Source organism: Corella eumyota, chromosome 3 (genome assembly GCF_963082875.1).
Source record: "Corella eumyota chromosome 3, kaCorEumy4.1, whole genome shotgun sequence".
In the NCBI taxonomy this organism is placed as follows: domain Eukaryota; kingdom Metazoa; phylum Chordata; class Ascidiacea; order Phlebobranchia; family Corellidae; genus Corella; species Corella eumyota.
Window position 1 is genome coordinate 5,906,828 of NC_137492.1, and position 26,497 is coordinate 5,933,324.

General features: G+C 31.8%; 1 protein-coding gene across 1 annotated transcript; it reads right to left on the reverse strand.

Annotated features, from left to right (window-relative positions):
* Window positions 1–509: 509 nt before the first annotated feature.
* Window positions 510–26,200, reverse strand: LOC145745485 (uncharacterized). The gene is made up of 51 exons (XM_082563574.1): window positions 26,073–26,200; window positions 25,847–25,888; window positions 25,552–25,657; window positions 25,021–25,210; window positions 24,591–24,725; window positions 24,176–24,361; window positions 23,766–23,903; window positions 23,248–23,356; window positions 22,849–23,113; window positions 22,417–22,630; window positions 21,985–22,156; window positions 21,501–21,673; window positions 21,070–21,196; window positions 20,246–20,348; window positions 19,661–19,877; window positions 19,090–19,302; window positions 18,620–18,757; window positions 18,072–18,286; window positions 17,750–17,932; window positions 17,498–17,612; window positions 17,193–17,330; window positions 16,554–16,859; window positions 16,303–16,428; window positions 14,679–16,115; window positions 12,816–14,545; window positions 10,995–12,587; window positions 10,511–10,777; window positions 10,088–10,406; window positions 9,686–9,865; window positions 9,153–9,255; window positions 8,808–9,018; window positions 8,203–8,322; window positions 7,808–8,009; window positions 7,319–7,429; window positions 7,143–7,245; window positions 6,908–7,025; window positions 6,629–6,745; window positions 6,271–6,445; window positions 5,916–6,071; window positions 5,552–5,696; window positions 5,187–5,344; window positions 4,437–4,547; window positions 4,175–4,304; window positions 3,543–3,719; window positions 3,224–3,441; window positions 2,964–3,131; window positions 2,332–2,551; window positions 2,085–2,227; window positions 1,609–1,875; window positions 953–1,070; window positions 510–826 (listed from the first exon to the last, which is right to left on the reverse strand). Exons 1-51 carry the CDS (start codon window positions 26,146–26,148, stop codon window positions 675–677), a joined length of 12,636 nt encoding a protein of 4,211 aa, XP_082419700.1. The 5' UTR covers window positions 26,149–26,200; the 3' UTR covers window positions 510–674.
* Between the last annotated feature and the right edge of the window lie 297 nt (window positions 26,201–26,497).

The window sequence follows — 26,497 nt, forward strand, 5'->3', positions numbered from 1 at the left end:
AAAATTGCAGGTTTCTGGATTTACTGGAAGCCAGTGACAGGCAAGCGTTATTGGATAAAGCTGAACAGGAATTTAAAGATATTGATATTTTGGTTTCAAACGCAGTTGTAAACCCACATTTAGAAACCTTTTTTGCTATACCTAGCATATACTCTGTCTCAAAACAGCTTTACTTGACTTTTAGCAAAGGCACTTACCCCAGAGCTGGGTTCTATAAATGTTAATTGTCTGGCGCCTGGGTTTTTTAAAACTAAATTTAGCTCCGCAACTTGTAGAAAAAGACTTATATATCCTTTAGTCTTTTTATACCGAACTCAAAACAGAAATTTAATGCAAAAGCATATTTTTTAAACAGTTAACTACAAACCATTTATGTTAAATGGTTTTTAACATTTGCCAAGCCAGTTGTTTTTCTCTTTTAATTAGCTTTTGATACTAACTGATTCTTAAGACTTTTAGTGTGAAACAAAAGTAAAAATATTCCACAAACCTAATGCTATCCAGGGGAGATTTATTAAAGCAAGAAATTACAACTAAACAAATTAAAAAATGCTATAGACTGCGAGAAGGGAGCACAAGGGATCATAAATAATTTTTAAGCAATAAATTACTAAAAAAATAAAAAAACAAATGTTTCCGTCATCAGGGTAATATTTCTTTCGGTCGGAGCCAGTTTATCGTCTAACACATTTGCTTTTCACGGCACCAGTGTAGTTGTTTGTGATGTAACAATGACATCGCACGTTGGAGCTGGACTTGCTGGCTACATGCTCAGATAAAAGATCAGCAACTCGGGAAGGACCTCCATATTTTGTCTTGCAAACATCTAAAAATTATTTTATGTAAAAGATTATTTCGATTTATTTTTAGATATTTATTATAAAACAGCATATAAAAACCAGGCACTAACTAGTATTGGCCTTTTTTTACGGAAAAATATTAAGGAAATTACCTTGTGTACGCAGAATAATGTTGTTGTCATTTTCCCTTACCACTGGAGACCAAAGCAACACAGAAGTTAACTCCTCGTTCAGTGATTTGACAACATGAAAATCCAACGAATCACAACTCTTAAATTTAAATACCCTTATTTCAATAAAGTTCTTTTCTTATAGTCAGGCTGTTGGAAGTGGCATGAAACCGACAGCATGGTGTAGTGACCGGTAGCATGGTGTAGTGGTAAGAACACTTGCTACACCACACATGAGGTCGTGGGTTCAATCCCCAGTGATCTCATGCTGTAGCGTCCTTGAGTAAGGCGCTATAAACGGTATGAACTCCTGCTGAGCCAACACTTAATAAACGGTATGAAATCCTGCTGAGCCAACACTTAATCAGCAGTATAATTATCGGGCAATTATAATCTATAATATCCCAAACACAGGCAACTTGAGACTGGGTCAGAGTAACTTATGTTACTCTATGTTTAAGTCGCGCATTCAACTTTCCCACATCGAGGATAAAGATATTAGGCAGTTTACCAGTTTAGCAATCTCAAAAATCGATTAAGGCCAGTTGAGACCAGGTCAAGATAACAAAGGTCACACTCCCTAAATTGTAAAGGCCCCTATATGAAGAGGATTAATAAATATCATATAAAATACTTACAAGCTCTTCCGGTTCAGGTGTAAACAAGACCAAGCTCTTTGACATCGATCTCGGGGCCTTAATCATTTGTGTGTGCATATAATTCAAAGCAAAATAGGTTGAAGATTTGGTGTAGTAAGGGCCGTTGAACTCCATTAACTTAACCTTGCTCTTAAGCTGATCAATGTCGCTACTTAATGTACGGCTGTCTATGGTTGTCATCATCGGTTTGTACAAAGATCCCTTGCCACCATAAGTTACAATTCCAATTTTAGTTTCTTGATGTACCTGGAGAAAAAAAAATTGTTCAAATAATTTTCGCTAATTGTTAAATGCTTTTTTTTTTTTGTTCAATACCCTTTTTTTAATTTTTATTACATAAAAAAATAAAGAACAAAAATTTTGAATTTAAAAAGTTTTAAGATTAAGAGGCTACTTTAAAATCTTTTATATTAATATTTTGAGGAATTAAATTTTTGTTAAAAACTGTAACTCACATTTTCGTTTATACTCTTAAGGGCCTTGAAGATCATTTTGTTCAGAAGTTTAACTGGATAAATATCTTGCATTTCTTTACTTAAAGACATCAATATGTAAATCTCATTCGAAACCACTGGTGTGTATTCATGATTACAAAGTACTAAATATATAAAATGATAACATGTTAGAAGCACACCAGAATGTCGCTTGTAAAAAAAAAATTGTAAAAAAAAATGTGTAAAAAAAAAGAAATTTGTCACTTACAACAGTTGCTGGTAATGTTCATTGGGTAACCCATAGACCTTAATTGTGCCGCAAAAGTCCTCGTGAACCAACAAGTCTCCTCTTGTCTTGTACAAGCTTCTGAACAAGCTCTCTTGTATGAGTTTGTCAAGTCTGGATATCTTTCTGCTACTTTTCTCATCGGCGCAGTTGAGAAAATTTGTTCACAATATTTTGGGGTAGAGCTGTGGTCAGGAATGTCCTAAAAAAATGTTAAAAAGCCAAGGTCAACAGTTAGTTTCACATGTGTGCTACATTTAATAAAATAATGGGATCATAGAAACTTCTTTAAGCCTGCCCTATGGTCAGCATTTTAATGATTGTAATATGGATATAACCCATAACTAAACTAACATTGCCTTCAATATTTTACCGTGAACCACAAACTGCACATTTTTTTTAGTTCGTAGACCTATAAATTGACATTCATACATACATATTTATATATATGTCTACCAAGCTCCATTATATGTACATTACCTACCATAACAAGCCAACATTAAAAAAATGTTAGAAGCACACCAGGATGTTGACATGCTTCAAAAGCTATTTAAATCAACATGCACAAAATTGCAAACATTTTTATCTTGTAACAACCATCTTTTATTTGGTACCTTAAGAGCAATGATACACTGTGGCAATCTTGAAATTTCGTAGGAATTCGCAAACTGTGGAAGGTCGGTTGCCTGAGATCCATCAGGAATCATGCGCGAAGGCAAAGTAAATAAGCTTGAGTAAGAGCCCATACCTCCTGCTACAAACTGACTGTAAGGCCGTTGAACCTAAAAAAGGGCAGTTTTAAAAAAAAAAATTTAATATTACTTAGCAATTTTAAGCACGTAAAATAATAAAAAAATACCAAAGTTTGACATACCCTTATTTCTTGCATAAAACTGGCTGGCTCTTGTTCACTGTAAGTTAAGCTAACAACTACACCCGAGGTTCTGCAATGGATTTGCTTCCGGCTAACTTGAATGTCTAATACATCAGAGAAATAAGGGAGCTCAATTGCGTTACGCGAGCCATCGGAAGTTAGAAGATAAACATTTCTGTTTAAGTTAAATTCGACAGCAACTCTTTCTCTTGGCAACGCTGTAAAAAAAGAAAAAATCTAACTACAAAATATTAAAAAGTTACTTCCAAAATATTGAAAGAAATAAAATAAAAAATATTCCATTTTTTGTTGTGCCTACCTACAATTCCTGCCTTAGGTTTTACTAAAAATGCAAACTGATTGTCCACAACATCCATTGCCGCCAAGCGTATGCAGTCATCAGATTTGAACACAGGGAATTCATAATAATCTTGTTGGAAATTAATAATCTGGTTGTGATGTAAAGGGCTGATTTCATAAGCCCGAGATACATTTTCTAAAAAAGAAATATTAAAATACAACAATTATTAATAGAAGGAAAGTCTATTATGTGTAAATTAATAATGTTTTGAGTAAAAAGTGCTGTAGATTTTTTGTTTTAAGCAAATATTACTACATTTTTTATCCTTGAAGTGGAAAGGCTGACTTTACAGCATAAACCTAGGTTAACAATTGTTAAATCTACTGCCTTTGCCAGTTTTTAATATTACATTATATTTATTGCCAGGTAATTGACCTTCTGGTGGTTTTTAGCCCAACAGAAGTAAGTGTAGTTAATAAATACCTCCTATTTAAGCAAAGTAAGCAGTCCCAAGGTCTAATGTTAATGCTACAACAAACACATACACATATTTTTACAGTTTAAAACTAAACAATAAGACCAACCTAAAAACTTTGCATAAAAACGGCTTTTTAGCATTCTGTAATAGAAAAAATCTTTAGTGATCCTACCTTGGGGTCTAAGGATGTTAATGATAGAGTAGAAAACATCTTGATAATTTACATCAACATATAATTGAGGAGTGATAAGGTTGGGTTTGCAGATCAGTTCACTTGACATGAACAACACATTATTACATTTCTAAAAAAAACTTAAGCTATTAAAAAATTCTCCAAACTTTTTATTCTTACAATTTGTGTTTATTTATTGCAAAAAGGGTTATCTTTCCATACTAGCACTACACATCGAATGTTATTTAATTTTATTTTATACCTCAATAGAGTTGGCCAACCAGGTGATAATATTTCTCAAGTTGACTTCAACATAAGGAATAGATGGGTAGGACCATTGTAATGTGTTCATTGGTTTAACGATTCGGTAAATCTAAATATTACAACAATATTTGGTTGAACTAATATCAAACCATACTTGTGTTATTAAACCATATAAAATTAACAACTTAATATAAAAATGATAAAATGTCCCTATAAAATAGCATTTAAAATTAATTTTGTATATATCTTTATCTTTGATGTGCAAAAGTCGAATGCGCGACTTAAACATAGAGTAACATCAGTTACTCCGACCCAGTCTCGAGTTGCCTGTGGCAGTTTGGGAAAATATAAATTATATTTGCCTGATAATTATACTGCTGAGGCTCAGCAGGGGTTCATACCATTTATAGCACCTTACTTAAGGGCGTTACAGCATGAGAGCAATGGGGATTAAACCCACGACCTTATGTGTGTTGTAGCAAGTGTTCTTACCACTACACCACGCAGCCGGTTTATTGTTTTAGTAATAAAATATATAGAGTAGTGGTTATAACACTTGGTTTTATTATACCCAGTTGGATTTCCATTGCTTTAAAGTAATATTTTTGAGCAAAATGTTAACTTTAAAAATATCTAAAACTGACAAAAAATGACTAAAAACAAGGTAAGGGTAACAAAAAATTTTTTGGTTTAGGTTTTTTGGTATGTTGAGGATAAAAAAAATATCATGAATGTTCTTAAAGCATACCTCATTAAATTGGTTGTAAATTCGGCGACAGTAATCCAGAACAGTTTCAACAACGTCCTCAGCATTTCTTCGTAGAATGTCATTTAACGAAGATTCGCCGATCAAATATTCAACCAGCTCGGGCAGAGAAAATATTTTCTTTACAATTTCCGCGTTAACTGTCGACCAAAACAATATAATGTTAGAAATAGTATATTGTTCTTATTAAATTTTTCTTTTTTTGATTTTACATTTATTATACACATAACTATATATATATGCTTATATTTTAAAATTTATATACTTCACTTTTTTGTTAGGTTTAAATTAAAATAAGTTTTTCTGGAGTTAATAAAGTCAAAAAAACTGTCTCAAATTTTACTTACCTATATTGAGTTGGAGGTAATCTGTAATCAAGTCAATTTTGTTGCTCAAGTAATTCTTGTGAAAGTGGTTTACCATTTCAAGACATTTTTCGCTCATAAAATCACAAACAACATCGAGAGAATGCATATTCGTAACATCCAAAGTCTAAAAAATAGTTTTTTTACAAGTTTAGACCAAGTATTTACTTTAAAATGTTTCTACTTCACTAAGTGTTTGAAATTATTATCCAATTTTAACTTATGCAAATATTTTTTTTTCAATTTATTAGATAGCTTTTACTGGTTTTGTGAAATAATACAATCCAATGCAACTAAAATTCTTTTTATTTAAAATTACAAAAAGAAAATATATAAAAATGATTACCTTTCTGAGATGTTTTTTAAATAGAGGGGGATTGATGGCCAGTGCATATGTTTCTAAGATGCTCATGGGGATCCTCATCATTGTTTCCTGTGGATTCATCCACCAATTTCGAAAAATGGTATCTGATACTGGTGTAGTTGTTGTGGAACCATGTGTCTAAAGTTTTTATTTAACTTTTAATTTTTTAATTTTTTTAAAGAAGTTTTTTTAAATTTCAAGACAGATTCAAGATAGTAATGATTTCATGATGTTGTGTTCCAATCTGCTATTTGTTTAAATTGAAGTGACAAAGGGTAACATGGGGTCAATTACTAATTTATTATGAGTAGAAAATTAATTTAAAATAAAGTTTTACCGTGACATCACATTTGACTCGAGTTGTTGAAGTTGAGGCAGAAGTTAGCATACAAATGTAAGCAGAGCCCTCAACATCCATAAACTGAACTCTTAATCCTTCAGGGGTCCTTGTCATATTTACACAATTATGGCTATCAGGAAGACCAAACGATGAACCAATAAAAGCAAGGTTGCTGTGAAATTCAATAAACAAATAGTTAATAAACTGGTATAGGTGTTGGCTTACAATATTTTGCAAAACACACAAAATACGTAGTAAAAAATTTAATTGATAAGGCAATGGTAATTGTTAGTTTTAAAATTTTTTTTCTCTTTTTTTAGAGTTTTACAAAAAAATATTTTTTGGGGGATTTTACTTGGTTTCATAGTCTGACGTCATCCAGAAAAAGTTATTTTTTAGCATTGTATGCCCAAAAACTCCAGCTTCTGTGTTCTTAACATCCATTCGCATCTCTTGGTTTAGATCAGGATACCTAAAAAAAATATATTTAATAAATAAAAAATATAATTTTATAAAAATAATTTTCTAGATATTTTTATACTTTGGCTTACAAAAAAAATATTTGTGATGTTATATGTTTTAAATTTTACAATTATTTTTGTTATATATTTTAATTTATTAATTTAAAATTTACATGTTTGATGTAAAATCAATTATAAGTCCGAGCGATGAAATATCAACATCCGCAAACAAACTTAAAGCTCCTTGATCACAACTCCATCTCCAAATTGGAATATGAATACCACTGACCGCTTAATTTAAAAAAAAACTTTGTTATATTAAGTAAAATTTTTTTTTTAAATACACGATCATACTCTTACATATATTGAAATAATTTTATTTAAATAATATACTCAAGGTTACATTACCTGGTGTTTTTCTGGTATAACGATGTAATATAGATTCAAAATATGTAAAAAGATCTTGGCTCCATGATAACAAATAACTTTTTAATGGTCCGTTGGTAAAATACTACAAAAAAATGTTTAATTTATTATGTTTTAGAAATATATTAAATATATAATTTTTTGTTTTAACTAACTACCTTGTTTATTTGATCCTTAGTTGAGTAAGTTTGAATAGTTTGGGAAGTCAAAAGTGAAACCAAATTTTCCATAACATCAGATAAAGGAATTTCCTGTAAAGTCTTTGGTCCCTTTTAACAAAATGGTATATTTTAATTAACCGGCAGCGTGGTGTAGTGGTTAAGAACACTTGCTACACCACATGACGTTGTGGGTTCAATCCCCACTGCTCTCACGCTGTAGCGCCCCTAAGTAAGGCGTTATAAACAGTATGGACTCCTGCTAAGCCAGCACTTAATCAGCAGCATAATTATCGGGCAATTACAATCTATAATATTCCAAACTGTTTAGGCAAATTGAGACTGGGTCTGACCAACTGATGTTCATCTATGTTTAGGTCGCGCATTCGACCTTCCCATATCAAGGATAAAGATATAAAAAAAATAAAAATTTAAGCACATAAACTTCACAATAAAATTAGATATTCTAATTATTAAAATTAAACTAACCGTTGTAGAATGACAAGTACAACTCATTCCCAGAAAAACTGTCGTGTCTTTTGGACATGTACATTGAATTCCTTTGTCCATAAGGCTCCAGGTTGCAGTTAGGCTGTTAAAACCGGTTTCAGCCGGATAATCCCAGTTAATGTTGGCTGAGACTTCATTGTTGTTTGTTCTCATTGCAAAAGTGACTGGCCTGACAGGAAAACTAAAAAAATAAAAAAAAAAGGCTTGTTAAAATATTTAAAAACGTCACTTTTCTAAAAAAGTAATAATTTTAAAAAACTATTTATAAAAAATGTTATAATACATTAACAACGAACAAATTTAAAACATGATCTTATAATTTTTTTAAATTAAACAAATATAGATTTCATTAAGATCTTCTAATACCCTCTTACCCATAATAAAACATAAAGTGAGAACTCATAAATGGTGTGGTGGTTGTTAGATTAGCTATTGGGTTTCCTTCTGCATCTGATGTCATCACCAAGCCAACATTGACAGTCATTGGTCCACAACTAAACATTTGTAACAAATTCGTAAATTGTAAAACTATAATGGATATTTTGTACAAACCATGGTTTATTTAGTTTTTTACCCAGTCTTACTAACTACCACACAGGACCACACAAGACTGCACAGGGCCACACAAACCATACAGACAATACATTTACCACACAGAACAAAATAATAAAATACAAAATCATAGAGACTATTTTTTTTTGTCTTTGGGGTAACCAAGGGCATTTCCCAAAAAAGGGGTTAGGTCTGGAGCTAATAAAAAGTGTCCAAGTGTTGGCATTTGCTTTTTTTAATTAAATGACAGTATTCCCAAATTAAAAACAGTAAACGTATTCTGTGTGGTATTGTGTGGTAAATAGTTACTTTCTGTGTGGTCCTGTGTGATCATATGTGATCCTGTGTGGTAATTAGTAAGAACCTTTTTTAACCATTTTATCAGAATAAATTTTTCAATAAATCAATTTTTTTTCTTAATTCTCACCTGGCGCATGTCACATTACATTGCAGAGCAATCTGGTCGGTTGTGTTCACCACACCACAAGTAAGCATTCCACTTGTCCATGACATCACAGTGTCTTGTAACATAGTGTTGTACATTACTGCATGTTGTATATAAGGGTTAGAGTAGAACACATGGTTGTAGAAGTTTCGAACGGGGGTATACATTCTTAATCGATCAATGAAACACATCACTGAAATTAAATTAACGCAAAATTAACATAAAATTTATAATTTGTAAGTGCTTTAAATGTATACATATGAAAAAAAAGCAGTATGTTTAAATTTATATATATTACTCCTAATTAATTTTTTAGGCATTGCTAACTTGAGTCAAGATTCCAGATAGGATTTTCAACAAATTTTGTAACTTCGCGTTTCCAGTATTGAGATAAAGTGAGGCACAGTGCTGGCTCAGTTACATGAAATTTCTATTTAAAATAACACATTTTTACTAAGAAAACCTGATGTAAAACCAACACAATTCCAAAGTTTTAATTTTAAAAGTTTTTTTTTTTTAATTAATTTTTATTGATATATATTTATCCTCGAAGTGCGATAGTTGACTTTAGGACCTGAACAAAGAGTAACAACCATCGCCCTATCCCAGTCTTAAGTTTCCTTTGGCAGTTTGGGATATTACAGAATCTAGTTGTTAGATAATTAAACTGCTGATTAAGTATTGGCTTCGCAGGAGTATTTACCATTTATGGAGCCCCACTCAAGCCCGCATGAGAGCAGTGGAGATTGAACCCACGACCTCGTGTGGTGTAGCAAGTGTTCTTACCATTACACCATGCTGCCAAGTATTGTCAAAGTTAGCTAGTGTATTAATCACTTTATCAATTCAAATACACCTACCGCAACACATTGCTCTTTGACCCAAGTTTCATCAAACAAGTTGTAGAAATTAAAAGTTCTCAAGTTTGTCAAAAGATTAATCCAATAACTAGGTGGAGCTTGGAATCCAAGCAAAAACCTTGTGTCAATACGGAAATTGGCAATTGGAAGTTCACGAATAAAAGTATGAGCTGTACGTTCCTGTTAATAAACAAATATTTATGGTTTGCTCGACTTCAAATATTTTTCCGATATAAAAGTCATCTTTTAAAATTTAAAACAATATGTTTAAATTTTTTTTGTTTTAAATTTTGTTTTAAGTTATTTTAGTATATATATACAATAATATAATTTTTTTTGTTTTTTTGTTAAATATTTTGGTATAATTTTTTTGGATCAGAACCAATTTTTAAAATAACTGACCTGAATTCTGAAACAATTGAACACAAGAGTGCTATATGTGCTATCCAAAGTTGAAACTCGGCACAAATAATTTTGATTTTTGTCATCCGACCATTTGATAATAAACCTCTCGTTTACATTTCCAGAATCAGAAGTTGAAAACTGAATGCCAGAACTTTGACTTGGTAAGCCAAACATCAATTCACGAGTAATTATTTGGTTTCTGGTAATGAGCGATGACATTTTTGCCCAGAAGAAAATGTTGCTTACACCAGCAAGAAGGTTCCAGTCTCGGGTTTTTTGAAGGCGCAAATCGATCAGCTGATTAAGCAAGTCAAACCTTAAAAAAAAATTTTTGTTTTAATTTTGTTCGGACTAAAATTAATTCCGAAACATGATAATTAAAAAAATACCCAATTTAAGTTGCAAAAAAAATTTTATTACGTTTCGCTGGTTGTGTCCCAATGGAAATACATATCCCGCATCAGGTTATCAATACTCAATGAAACGTTGTTTGTGGTTCCCATAAGGAATGGGAACACACAAGACCTGAAATTAATATTCCAGTCTGAAGTTTCCGGGTTGTTTCTGTAGTCTAGGTTTATGTTGATTGGAATAAATGTGGCAAGTTTTCCCTTGGTTTTAAGCATAACTGCACATTCAGTGACCCTGAGAATCCGAGGAGACATGTAAGTAATATTTGCTAATAACCTAAAAAACAGTTAAAATATTTTTGTTATTATTCCTAAATACTTTTTTTCTATTCATTTCCAGTTTTATTTTGGAATAGAAATTTTACCAGTACACAAAATAAAAATACAATGCAAAAAAAAAAAAAAAAATTAATGGTTTAAAATAATTAAAAAATTAATAAAATTTATGTTACTTTATGACACTTAAATTCACAGAAAAAGAAAAATTTTTCTACCATGGTGCATCGATGTTAGCTGCACAGGTCACAGAGGTGGTTGTTGGATTAATGGTTACCATGAAGTTCCCATTCCACATGTTAGATGTCGTCGAACAAAACCATTCATTTGGACCTAAGCGCATGGTACTTCGCACATTTAAAGGTTGAGTTAGGGCCGGGCTATTTAACACTGCATTTGAAGTCAAACTTATATGTGCTGTCTCCATTGTAATTGTACAATCGAATGTAGAATCTCTCAAAGTGATGTCCAAAGCCGATGTATCAGGCAATACAATTCTCATCAAAGGAACAATTCTCAATAAACCTACAGTTGGTATGTCAGCATTGATTTGGCGCATTGCAAAATGAGATGGAATGCAAAGCCAAGATAATATGTCAGGCATGTCTAAACAACTAGACGTTTCTAAAGTCGAGGTTAAGATATCACGCCTAAGAGCTTGTACTGTTATACTACGAACAGAAGGATTTCCGCTTTGGGGAGCTACTTGAATTCGAATTGGATCCATGTTACCCATTGACCAAGAGTAAATGATGGTTCTGTCTGTTCCAGCTGGAGCAAAGGTCAAGTTACTTTTGCAAGCTCCTTCCATTGGCCATCGAGTGTAAATCTCGTCTGTCCATTGTCCCATGAACATGGACTGTGCAGTTGTTCGCTGTAAGTCAACCAATTCTTTGAATTCCCAAATGGTTGTTCTTCGAGCAGTTGGGGAATTCCACATCATAAGAGCAACTGTGAAGTTGCTAAAAACTCTGTTGTCATTCACAGTCATATCAATATTAGAAGACCACATTGGCAGGTCAACTTTACCATTGGCTGTGATCGATCTTGGAACACAAGCAGTCATGCCAGACATCACTGGAATTTGAATTGCACACTCGTTGGAAATTTTACTCAACAATGATACTACTTGCTGGCGTTGCCAATTTATGATAGCAGTGATAGATCGACCAGTCCGATCAGTTGTAGGTTGCACAGAAATCAAATGGGAATACTTCATCGGGGTAGAATACATCCACGGAAACTGGATATCAGAGTCAATAACCCACCGGCCATTATACATCTCTCTGTCATCGATGGTTACCGTCATTTCGTTATTAAGACTGCAAACCGGCATCATTTTTCTTGAAATTGAATGCGGTAATTCGAGTGATATGTTAAAGTTGTTTACAACCGACCTCGGAGAGAAAGTACCCAATGATTTAACAGTGAGTCTTATCATTTGAAGATTCAGCATAATATCAGAGTTTGCTGTAGATGGTGCACCTGGTTCCAAACTCATAACCAATCGAATATATCTGTTCTCTGTATCTCGAATGTTAAGATTGCATGTGCCTCCTAGCATGACCTGACCTTTTCCGATAATTAAAGTGGGTTCCATAGTGATTGTATTCATAGCTGTCAGTTTAAGATTTGTCATTCTCACTCCTGAAATTTGATTCAAGGTGTTCCGAAGGATGCTGAAATGAGCACGTTCAATTGTAATTCTTGAGTGGCTAAATGGCAACAAAACTGTGCAGTTTCCAATATCAAAGTCTTCCCCTTGTACTGTAACATCAATTGCAACAGTGGGATTTGTTCTATCAGGAAATCTGAATAAAATTATGTATTCAATTTTGTTTAGTAAATTCAATTGAGTTTAGTAAATAATATAACTTATATTTATGATAGACATTTATGTGTTGACATGTAAATTATTGTGGTTATATATTAGTTACAAGTTGTGACCATAGGATAGCCAATTGACTTGAATGTATAACTGAAGAAAACTAGTTTAAAAACTATAACTTATGTCCAACTTAACAATATATAAGACTTACCGTAACATAACTTTCTTTGTTTCAGCATTCCACATTAAAACATTTTCAAATGAAGCATCATTTCTAATTACTTTCAAATTATGGCTAATCTCCGATGCATCAATTGTAATGTCTTCAGAAATTTCAAGTCGGTTTCGAGGCATACCTTGAGTAGTCAACCGTTCCTTGATCATATAACTTCCAGATGGTCTTGTCACATAATTCAACTTGTTAGTTATTTTTGGTGTAACATCTGCAATCGCGTGCAGCCAAGATAGTTCAGTTTGGCACAAAACTGATGTTTCATCTGTTGTGGGATCAATGGTGATGGTGTATTGCACTGCAATCTGTCGGGTTTGGGCATGAATTGCATTGGCAACAAGGCTTGTCGACCTGGTATCAAGGTTGTCATACTCGTAACTTACAGAAATTTCACCAAGACACATTGGGCAAGTTACAAAGGTTGGAATAAGACCTCCAAGGTAGCGAGACAAACTTACGTCGCTGACAAAGGGCCAAACATTGATATTAACATTCATTTCAGATTTTAACAGGTCTGTAGCGAATCTCCCAGAGCGAATGTTCTTCATATGGAAAAGCACATTTGAGCTACACCTTGTTAAATTAAACAGTGTGTGAAATATCTGAGCTGTTGATGGTACACTACTCTCATACACTGAGGCATCCGGACTGTTGGGGCCCAAATAGAAAGCTGATGCAAGAGCAGTATCATGACCAATACTTAAATTCCAAACAAAATCATGTTGGCCTTCGTTCAATAAAGTGTAACGGAACAACCACTCCGAGTAATCAGCATAAATTGGAATGTAAACAGGACGAAGTGACTGCATGAGAATAGATTTAAATTGACTATTTCTAATGTGAATGGCCTTTGTAAATACCCGAGGAGCGTTTGCATTCAAATCCCAGGAAAGCTCACCAATTTGTGGGTATGCAAAATTGGTTGCAAAAACTAAGGGATTGCCAAAGTATACAGCAGTATTGTTTGTTGAAAAACTGCTACCTAACAATGATGTATAACTTAGGTCTGCAACAGCAGTATGTGTAAACATAGGAGAGTTTACATGGGACTTGACTTGAACCCTTGGGTAGTTTACATCAACATGGAAACTGCAAGGGGAAGACGGATCCTCAACTACACCACAGTCATATCTTAAAGTGTAAGCGTTGTTGTTTCTTCTGTACTTCATATCAACAAGAGTGGCAACATCCGTCCTTAGCAACAAACTTAAGTCATTATCCATAACTGATCTCCAGTTCCAACTGCTTTGAGCAATCACTTTGCCGTTAGGTAGAGAAGGTTGAGTGATGGTACATGTAGGAATGTTAAGGGCAATGTTATCACGCATGCTAAGGCTTGCAGAGCAATCAAGTGATAAAATATCTAAATTTGTACTAACTCTTAAAATTCCTTCCTGAGTTGCGTGCGTGTATCTCCAATCCAATTCAGCTCCTTTTAAAGCAAAGTTCGCACTGACAATTCCAGATTCATCGGTATAGTTAGCTTGCACAAAACGTGGTATTAAAAGTTGGTCTTCAGACAAATCAATATTAAGTGAGGCTTTTTTAGATGTTGAGTCTCTAGAAATTCTCAAGTCCAATACATTGATTGGAGTTGTTACATCATCTTTTCCGGTAATTAAAACTGTGTTTGAAAATACTGCAGGTGTTCCAATTAGGTTAATTTGGAGTTGAACACATTTCGCTGATGATGGGCCACAACTTGAAACCTAAATAAAAAAGACAATAAAAAAAATGTTAAATTTATATTGATTGTTTTATTTTTTTATTTTAAAAATTTTGGGTATTTCAATTTGTAATTTTAAAAATTTATATATTTTCGACCAAAACCAATCCATTTACCTTTGAGATATCTACTTTTACAGCATTACAATCTTCTTTAGTAGGACAAATCGGGTCATCTCGTCCGACACTGATAGTTCCCTGGTATTGACTCAAAACATCTCCTACATAGCAATCTATGGAAGCCGAGTAGTCGCGGCGACGGTCACTTACATAAGTCGGAACATTCTGAAGAGTGGTGTTAAAAGAGATAAGATAATCGTAAGTCGGAGCTACAAAGTAAGAGTAAGTGAATCTTTTTCGTGGATATTTGGCAGAGAGAGAAGTTCGTAGGTCTATAATTTGGTTATCAGCTATAGAAGTGAAAACTCTGCAAACCAGATCAAATTCAGGACCATTAACAAAGCTGTGATTCAAAGAAACTATAACTTCTGAGTTTTCGGTTGATGGTGGTACCTCAATTATTGGATTCACTTGATTATTGGAGCTTATGGTTAGGTTGGTATTAAAAGTAGTCATTGGTAAACAGGAATCACAAAAAACAAGAATGTTTAAAAGTCTTGGAACGTCAGACCTGAATATATTTGTTTCTGTGGCCAAAATTCTAAACGAGGAATCGGCAAAACTGTATCCAAGTTCAAATTCTTTTGTCATGTCATTAATCTTAGTGTACTTCGCAATGTAACCCAATCTGTAGCGATCTGCAGCACTTGAGTAAAACATTGAAGGAAGATTAAAGTAAGTAAAGGCTGATTGATGTAAATCGACAGACAATTTATGATCAAAAAGATCGTCGTTCTGTTTCCAGTGGCTATTCACCATGACATAAGGTATATTAAGCATTGCCTCATAGCAGTATGGGCACAAGCTCGATCTAAGAGCTAGCATTAAACCATAGGTGGTAGTGTCTGAACTCATACAAGTATAAGGCTTTTTGGAAATAACATTGGTCGAGATAGCATAAAATACATCACCATTTATATCTCTATACACTTTCATGTACAATGCAAACATCTTTGATTGCAAATCAATATCTTTTCCAATTCGTACAGCCCGTTTATCCATCATTTGACTCGATAAAATTGGTTTGATGGGAAAGTGAATGTGATTTTCAGCCGAAATATGACTATAATTGGCACAGTGAATATCCATTTGCAGTTGAACCGAATTAGAGGTCAAAGTCGAGTTAAATACAAAAGGAATGTTGCTGCTGGTTTGCAATTTCATATGTTGAGTGTTCCAGTTGACAAAGAAAGGTTGCCCGCTCCTAGGAACGACTTCATAGTGAATGGAATTTCTTGCCTTACTGGTTTGTTGATCTTTGGCAGAATAGAAGTTAAACTTGACAGAACTATAAGGAAGACTGTTGACGCTCAAATTTTCGACGATAAGTTTAGTTATGTAGCCCTGATAGTCATCATCCGTTGTCGGCAAAGATGTTACATTAAATTGAAGCAATTTCTTGGCTGATGCATCAGCCAATACGCCTTGTTTCATCTAAAAAAATAATTTAGGCTGTCAAAAACTTGGTTGAATTAAAATTGTTGTAAATAAACATTAGTTGAACTTTATTTACAACCAAACAAATACAAAAAAGGTTGTTTTTTTAATGTTTTTAAAGCAGCAATGTGTTATTGATTATTTAATTTTTAGCAAAAAATCAAACTTGGTAAATAAAACTTACGACTAAGTGAGCTTTATAGCCAGGTGACCTCGGAATTTCAAGCATTCCAGTTGTACATATATCTCCCACTAGTGGCAACTTAATCTCTGATGTAATCGTATACCTTGGTGAAACTTCAGCCTCACTCTATAAAACAAATTTTAAAACAAATAAAATTTTTGTATTAATGTTTTTATTTTACATGCAAAAACTACCAAAGAATTTAAGTTCATTTAAAAAATTTAAAATGTTTCTAATATTTTGTTATTTACGTGGCGACTAAAAAGTTCCATAATTTCCTCAACCCAGGCTTCTGGTTGTCGATTCAGTTTGGCAATGTTCACATAGTTTCTAGCGGCAAGACTTCCATCAGGTCTAGTTACATTTAAACTGGCGAAAAATCCTACAAGTTGTTCGGCATTTCTGTTGGTCATTGCATTAGCTCTCAAGGTCCAAGGCTGTGAGGTCATCGGAGCTAGTTGCCAGTCTGCAACTAATTCTTGCGAAGTAGAAATGTATTTGAGTGAGCATCTAAAAATGGGAGTGTTTGCAGCTGTAGGACTGAGCTTTTTGTTGAGCTAGAAAATAAAAAATTGAAAGCGTTTTAAAATAAGAAATACAAATAAGGTACCGAAAACAATTTGACCAAATGAACATTCGCCAAAATCAAAAATGTAAAAAGTTTTTTTAGATATCAAAGAACCTTCATTTCATGAAGGTTAAAAGCTATCTAAGAGATAATCGAAAATGTGTGTCGATAAAAAAAGATTTTTGAGCAAATAGTTTTCAAAAGTTGGTCTAAGCAATTAAATAACAACAATTCGATTTCGACAGCACAATAAAAATATTTTAAATTTTTTTTAAATATTTAAAAAATTTTTTAAATAAAAAATCATTTATTTTCGTGTTACCTTAAGCTCCAGTCCATTACAAGGCAAAGCAACACGCTCTTTCATTAATTGCATAGCTCCCCAACTTAATTCTGTTTCAAAATAATTTTCAGCATTGCTATCAATAAACAAACCGACGTCCAATGGAGCCACACAACTCTAAAAAAACATAATTACTTTTTTAAATAAATTGACAAAACCAACTATAACAAATTTATTTAAACTTCATTTTGATTGACACCAGTTTTTACTAAGTACTTAAATTATAAACTTTTTATGTGTAACAACTTTAAAAAGGATTCAAAAACAAAATAAAAAAAAATTACCTTGTATGAAATTCCGACTCCCGATTGACAATTTCCGACAAGACATTGTGGTTGACAAGCTGGCAAACTTTCAACAACTTCAAAGATTCCTGAGCGTGCAGTCATAACACCAACCCTATTATATTATGTAAAATTAAGACAAAAAAAAAAAAAATTATATTTATAAAAAATGCTCTTTTTGATCAAGATTTGTGAAAACAACAAAAAAACAAATATTTTATAAACAAAAGTTTCGTGAAAAAAAGTTTATACTTGGCTGTAAACAATTCAGTTTTTCGTGGAAGAGGCGAGAGGTTAAACTTAACATTGGTTGCCGTGGCGACCATGGAAGCATTAAAGTTACTACCATGCCCTGCACTAACTTGGTATCCGGCACCACACTTGACTCCTTGTGGTAACTCGATCAGGCTCGATATTCTGGATGCAACACGAATACTAAAAATTAAAAAAAATTTTTTTTTTACACGAATAACAAAAATTTAAAAAAAATGGTTGATACCCATTTATTTAAGAAAAAGTTTAAAAAAGTTTCAGATAATTTTTTTTAGTTGTTTATGAACAAATAAGTTTTTACTTCGGGTTCATTGCCACTGAGATTTGTCCTTGGCCAGTAAAAAACAATTGTTTCATTTGAGCAACTAGATTCATTTTGATGTCATGATAGTATGAGATTTCGTGTTGTATTATATTTGGTGCTCCAGTAGATGTTGGTTTAGCTGTTGCCCCAAATAAAATCTGACTATCCATAATGTCGCTAATGGTTCTACCATCTTCAAGGGTGCTAAAGATCTGTTAAAAACAAAAAAAGTTTCGCATAAGATACAGAAATTATTTTTGTATTTATAACAGTTTTCTTAAACTTATAGGAAAAATTGATAACAAAAAGGCCTGCGTTTATTACCATTTCAGTTATGTCATAACCTTATTATCAGCATTCATTTACAATAACTGATTTGGTTTAGCACTAAAACCAGCCAACGATTTGTAAAAAATTAAAGTTCTAAAGAGGTCAAAATTTTTATTGTTGGTTAAGTATATTTATTAAAGTTTTTATAGTATATTCGTTAATATTTTAACATCTAAAAAGTATTCTAATTAAAAACCTATTATATTTTGAATTACCTTTACTAAGTCCATGATGTTAATATTTCTAATATCAACATTGCGAAGAATAGCTGGTATATCAATTGTTGTGTTAAACAGTTTTATTTGAATGGGTGACTTATTTTGCATGCTCAAAATTGTGTATGCCATCGATGCCTGAAAGCAAATGACAAAAATATTAGCTCCACAAAGGCAAGTAAATAACTGGAAGTGTGTTGTAGTAGTCAGAACACTTGCCACAATACATGAGGTTGTGGGTTCGATCTCCACTGCTCTCATACTGTAGCGCTCCTCAGTAATTATAATCTAACAAAACTTAAGACTGGGTCGAGGTAACAATTGTTACTCTATGTTTTGGTCATGACGTCAACCTTCCCAAATTAAAGATAAAATATAAAAAAAATATATATATAGCCCAAGTGTTATAGAAGCAACCTATCCTTACTTTACCCAACGTTTATTAAAATAAATAAGATACAAAAACTAACCTCATCTTGTATGCTTTCTAAGACATTAGCTTCAGATGCAGAAACTGGCCACCATCGTTTAGAGTCAACAAAACTAACAGCAGGAAGTTGAAGAAATTGTTGCAGTCCTCGATCTGGGAAGATTCCATTTGCTCCAAAAAGAGGTTCAACTGAGGACAAAATGCCACCAACATCCAAAGTCGTCTCCAGGATTGTTACATTTTGGCTCATAATCTGTTAAAAAAGAAAAAAACATATTTAATTATTAAGGCCTAGGTTATAAGGATATAATGACTTTAAAACAAATTATTATATTTTAGTTGTTTTATATACAAGATATTGCTAAAAATATTTATATATTTAATATAATAACATTTGTTACCCCAAACTAGTCTTAAATTACCATAGGCAGTTCAGAATATTTTTAAAAATATATTTAATTAGCTGATTATCATTTATAACGCCTTACTCAAAAGTGGTATGCAGTGGGGATTAAACCTATAACCTCATACTGCAAAGTCAAGTGTTCAACCACTACACCATGTCATCTCCTATAAAATGCAAATAAAATCTAGGTATTTTTTTATATTACCTCTGCAACAACTGATACATTCACTAATATTGGAATCGCACTATTCTTAGAAAAAATCAAGTTGGATTTAAAGTGGCAAGTAACTTCACGCTCTAAGTAGGGCACAAAAATCTTGCGTTCCATCTCGTAAGGTTGTTCTCTGATAGCTGAATCTCTCCAATTGAAACCCAAGTCAAGATGATATCGACCAAGTGCATCAGTGAGTCTTGTCATTGTTCTATAACAAAAATAAATTAAAAAATTAAAATTATACAATTTTATATATATATTTATCCTCAACACAGACAAGTCAATTTAAAAGCCTAAACATAACTGTAAAAAATATCTGAAACAGGTTGCATTTAGCAGTAACTATCATTGACCATGACTTGAATAAAAAAGGACCAATTTAGAAAAAGTTGTGAAGCCAAGTTTTTAACCACTATTATTTTTTTAGCTTTTTTAAATAACAGTTTATTTATAATTTAAAAAAGTTATTTACGTAAAATTATTTTTTGTGGATGTTTTGTAACTCTTAAATATTATTATATATAAACCAACAAACGTTTTATTAATTATTTGAAAAAACTTTATCGTTTATCTTACGTGTCAGAAAGTCTGCAGTAAGTTGTTTGTCGAAGTTGAATTTGTGATTTAATATTTTCTTTGATGAAAAATCTTAAGCTTCGAGGTTGGCTAGAATCAGCAGCTGAAAGTTAGAAAAAATTAATATTTAAAATACTTTTTAAACTAAGTTATAAGCATATTGTAAAGTTTAACAATTTCTACTAGTTGGGTAAATAATTTTAAACACCCCCACATCTCTTAGTCAAGGTATTACAAGACTGGCAGCCTGTAGCGCCCTTGAGTAAGGCGCTATAAACGGTATGAACTCCTGCTGCACTTAATCAGCAGTATAATTACCGGGCAATTATAGTCTCTATAATATCCCAAACTGCCACAGCCAACTCGAGACTGGGTCGGAGTAACTGATGTTACTCTATGTTTAAGTCGCGCATTCGACTTTCCCACATCGAGGATAAAGATATATACAAAAAAAAAAAAATGTAGTACTGTGGTGTGGTGGTCAGAACTCTTGGCTTCATTACATGAGGTCGTGAGTTCGCCGCCCACTGCTTTTATGTTGTAATGCCATTAAGTAGGTCGCTTTAAATGGTATAACCTACTGATAAGCCAAAAAACAATCAGCAGTTTAATAATTAGGTAATTTTAATTTATAATAACCCAAACTGCCAAAAGCAACTTGACAATAGGTCGGGGTAACTGATGTTACTCTATGATTAGGTCGTGAAGTTGACCTTTCCACATAGAGAATAAATAAATTAAAAAAAACTACATTGTACTTGGGCTAAAAATACTTATAATTTTTTTTGATTTAGGACAGGTTACCAAGAATAAAATAAACAAACCTGCTTGGACCATTGTGTTTATTTCAGACTGGGATGGCTCCTTGGTCATCAACAGAAGATAACAAGCAATCCTTAACTCTGATGGTCTGCTGGAGTCAGAAAATATGCTTAAAACTCTTCTTCGAACCTGGATAAATAATTTTTATATTCAAAAGATTTTTTTTGAATATTGATGAACTCTTATATCTTACCTTGATAAATTTAATTTGTATGCATCAAAATAATAATAATATACATGAACTATAATAAATAAAAATTGAGTGCCCTTTGTTAGTAATAACTAAGGCTCAAAAAATCTTCGTGTTTTGCCAAAAGTTTTAACTAAGTTTAATTTATAGAAAAAAATATTATTATCCTTTTTTAACATAAACTGTCGTTTATAATAGTTTTTACTTAATATATTACAAAACTATTTTTTTCAATAAATTAACCTGAGCGTTATTTGAAATTGGCATATTCTTTAAACTTCGGATCGCTGCAAGGGAAACAGATTTCGGCACTTGGGTATTAGTTGCACATGCAACAACAGTGTCAGTGAATGATGTTGTTTCCTCATGAATAACTGACAACATATTCATAACCGCAACCATAATCGATTCATGTTCTAATGAAAAATATATTAATTATGTATTTATATTTTATTCAATATTTGTATAAAAGAGATCAGTGGTATTAGATAGAAATGTTTTCAGAATTGAAACAATAGCTGTTTAGTTTAGGTTTTACTGGTGATGGTGTCGTCACAAAAAAATGACAGAAACTTAAAATAAAACAGTGTTATCAAACCTATACAAAAATTAACATAGAAAAGTAAATTTGCTAGTTCAAATTAGTAGTAAAATATTTTTTTTTATAGGCTATTAAAAAAAATTAAATTAAATTACAATAAAAATCGAATTTTTATTTTGTAGGCACCTGGTTTTCCTTGCTGGATCGAGCAATCTGTGTTAAGTTGTTCTTTCATGAACTGCAGGGCGTCGACCACAACCGATTCTTCACTGTCTTCTTCGCACGTTGCAATATGATTAGCTAGTACTTTTCCCAAAGCTAAGACTGTTCTTAATTCAGTTTGTGCACGGCAGATACCCTATAAAGTATAAATATAAATTTAAATAACAAAAATAATATTTTTTTCGTAAGAAAACAATTTTTTGTGTAAATGTAATTGCAGTCTATATTTTTAGTTAAATCATTTGAATCATTTATTGGTATAAGTAACACAACATTGACCATTAAAAATGGCAATGTTACCACTTAGCTGCTGTTTTGGTATGACTTTTTTTAAACCACTTAATCACAAGTTTTAATAAAAAAAACCTAAAAAATAAATTTAACTGAATAACCTACCAGAGTTGATCTTACAATCAAGATGTTTGGTTCCTCAATGCTCGAAAGTGCTTCAAGAACTCCTGTTTTAACTTGTTGTGACCAGGTATGCATACCAGTTGTTGAAATAAAACTAGCTAGGCCAGTCTGGCAAGCTACGTTTGGTACACAGATCGGTGAGTAGCAAAGGTAATTTGCACTTGTGCATTGATGAAGTAACTGCACCCACAAAGTTCTAAAATCAAAGTTTTTGTCTTGAAAACCCAAAAAAAAGAGTTTTTGAATAAAAAAAAAGATTTTAGAGTCATTAATAAAAAATAAAAACATTTTAGAAACCAAATTTACATACTTTTACTTTTAACAGACAAAACACACAATTAAAAAAGTTATAGAAGCCGATTTTTAAATAAAACATCTTTTAAAATCTATGTAAATGGGGTAATTTGTACATACGTTGCTTTTTCCAAATCAAGACCAATAAATCGACTCGAAATTGTTGTCCAAATTTGATTAACTTCGTCCAATGGGGCTTGTGATAGATGACGGGCAATTTTCATAAACAAAACTGGAGAAAGTTGGTCCGGTTGTTGTGTGACAAGTTTTCCTATAGCAGTCATGACATCAAATGCCATGATTTCTGCGCTGTTTGCTTTTTGCCATTGCTCCTCGAACATCAGAGAATCAGGCTTAAAACCGACACGGAATTGTTTCATTTCATCTAAAGAAAAAAATTATTCTTTAGTTATAGAAAATTTTATACATTTAAAAATAATTTTAAAAGAATTATGAATTCAAAGCACCTATATATTATCTTAAAATGAGTAAAATTACATGACGTGAAAAATCCCTTACTTGGTCGTAAAACATCTGATTCACCCATTTTTTCCATTCCAATAGACTTAACATTTAATTTAACCTCAGCAGTGGACAATCTATTGTTTCTCACATCTCCAAAAACAGGCTAAATGCAGTTTAAAAATATTTAATACAAGTATTGGCAGCGTGGTGTAATGGTCAAAAAACTTGCTACACTACATGAGATCGTGGGTTTGATCCTTACTGCTCTCATGCTGTAGCGCCCTTGAGTGAGGCGCTATTAACGATATGAACTCCTGTTGGCAACCCAAAACTGGGTCGGGGTAACTAATGATACTCTATGTTTATATTGTAAAGTCAACCTACTGACATCAATATATAGGCCTATATAAAAAAAGGTCATATAATACACAAAAATTAATTGTCACTAAAAACATTGTAATTTTTATTTTAAATGAACATATTCATGGGTATAATTCTGTTAGGAAAATTGGACCAAAAATCAAGTTTTCACTATTTTATTTTAAATTTTTTTAATAAATTTTTTGTTGTACCTGCAAAAATGTGTTGCGTGGAAACATAACATTCCTGGTTTCTGTGCAACTAGCTTCAGTGATTCTTCGTCCCCTTTCCAGAATATAACGACAAGCCTGGGTAGCTTCGTCCATTTTAGACTGTACTTCTTTAACACCCTATTTAAAATATTTAAAATTAATGTTAATATACTTATGACAGCAATTATCAAGATATCACAAAAATTATTTTTGTAAATATTTTTAAGTATAAAAACAGTTTTAACAAATAGGTAGGCTATGTATTTAAATTTATTCTGGATTATAGGTTAATAAAAATTTTTTTTTTTAAATATATACCACTGTTTTTTTTGTTTTTTTTTTATATTTTATTTTGAACAAAAAAATTTTTAAATAAATATAAGAGATAATTTAAATCACTATCTACTTACTAATGCAACTAAAGCATCAGCAACTTTATCACTTGGTGTATGGAGATAACTTGAATGCACTCTGCTCCAAGGAAGCTGCAACTTTGTCATATTTCTTTCTGTGTTTATCTCACGAGGGTAGCTGTCTCGATACGATGTTACATACTGATCTATTTCCCCGGCACCAAAAATACTAACTTCCTGCACCTATGTAAAGCATAAATAAGAAAATCGTTGAAATACATAAGTACCCACATACTTTTACATTTTTATTTACAGTTTAGTTTTAAAATTTAGACACCATAAAATGTATTCTGTTTTGTAATAACTGTTGTGTAATCTATACTATCTATTTTTAAATTTTATTGATTTAAAATATGTATAAATAAATGTAAATTTTGTATTTTTGCAAATAGGTCTTTAAACATAATATTACCTTTACACGCTTGCTGATAGGAGAATGAAGAAGTTTAGATCCTTGTTTGTATTGAAGTTGGAGAGCAGAAAGCATTGCTCTTTTAATGTTGGCAATATCTGTAGGTTCAGCTTGGTCTATAAACACTTTACCGATCTGTAAAAATAAGAGATTTACTTAAATTTAAGAGGCAAACCCAAATTCTTAAAACTAATACTGTTATATGGTTTATGTTTATGTTAGGTTTAAAGGTATAAAAAAAAAAAAAAAAAATTTGTTCTAAATATTATATAGGCTATAAAAATAAAATTTTTAGGTAGGTCAATTAACATCAAAAATTTAGAATATTATAATAATTAAATTTAATTTTATGATACATAAATTGTCAATTTTATACATTGAAAAATAAATATGAAAGAGGCAAAATTTTATCAGACAAAAATAAACTTACAGCTCCTTGGTTAAATTGAAAGTAAGTTGGATTTTTCTTCATCAATTTGTTGAGTAAAATTGATCCATCAGATGGAGTATTGTACTCGATTGATCCACCGGAACTTTGCGTGCCTTGAAATGTTGAACATTCTGAAACCTTCAAGACGGCCACACAGTTGTTGGGAACCGAAATAACCAACTTGTCGCATCTGAGATTGTTATAATATTATAAAATTGCTAAATATATAATAGAACTTTGTGGACGAAATATATAGATGTATGCATGTCCAATTAATAGGAGAAGGTGTCTTTTATTGCAGGTAAGTATTAGTTAATAGGTCCAACCACATTATGAAAATCAAAATGGCGTTTGTAGGTCAGGTTATCAACTAATGTACTTATATAAGTAAAATTAATAAGCTTAAAATGCGTAAAAATAAAATCTTTAAAAATATTTAAACAGAAATATTGTAGTAGTAGTAGTTTTTACAAAATACAACACACTTTATATAAAAGAATATTTAAAATGTTTAAAATATTTTTGTCTAACTTTATTCGAATTCCGGATTGTATTGGATCCAACTTCAGGTTTTTTGTTGTTGCAATCGCATCATAGGAGTAAGTATATTTGTATAAATGCTCAAAACTCTGAACATCTAAAACATAAAAAAATATATATTTTCAAAAAAAATAAAAAAGTAAAAATTTAAAATAAAAACCAAATTTTAATAAAATAAAACACATTAAAAAAATAGTATAAATGTTAACAAATTTTAATTATTTTTATTGTTATTGCTGGTAATTAGTTTGGGTTAAATTTAATTTTATTTAGAAATAACACTTACTTGCACAATCATCAGGTGATGGAAGCTGATTTCTTAATAACCCTAAAAAATTAAAATAATAAATATCAAAATACTTTATAAAATATATAACTAATATTTTATATAAAAAATTTAATTTATTATACAATACAAACCTTAAACAGTCTTCAAATTATATATATACTATTAAACCCATTTTTTTAACATACTTTTAATAAGCAATACAGATATAAAAGCTTATGCTTACTTCTTGATTTTTTGGCATCCACATTGGCAATCAACCCAACAAGAAGAACCCATAAAATAGGTTTTAACAATCCCATGGTTTTGTTCAAAAACTTTTCGAAGTAGTTTTGACAATCAAAACACTGTAACTGACAAGTACGTTACTCGCCATTTTATAGAATTTCTTTTTCTTCATTTTTTTTATTCGTGATCAGACCTTGGACCTATAAAATCCCTTAACGATTCATTAATCGTTTTCGACATCAAGTTTTTGATACTTTAACATTTTGAGGTTAGACAACATGACACCTGCTTTTGATTACGTTTCTACAATTTCGCCATTTTGGTGCCCAGGTGATTAGACGCTGATATCGTTTGTTTGCCATTTGCTGCCAGGTGTTATTTGAATTTAAAACCAATGTAAACAGTTTTATTAAATTCAAAGTG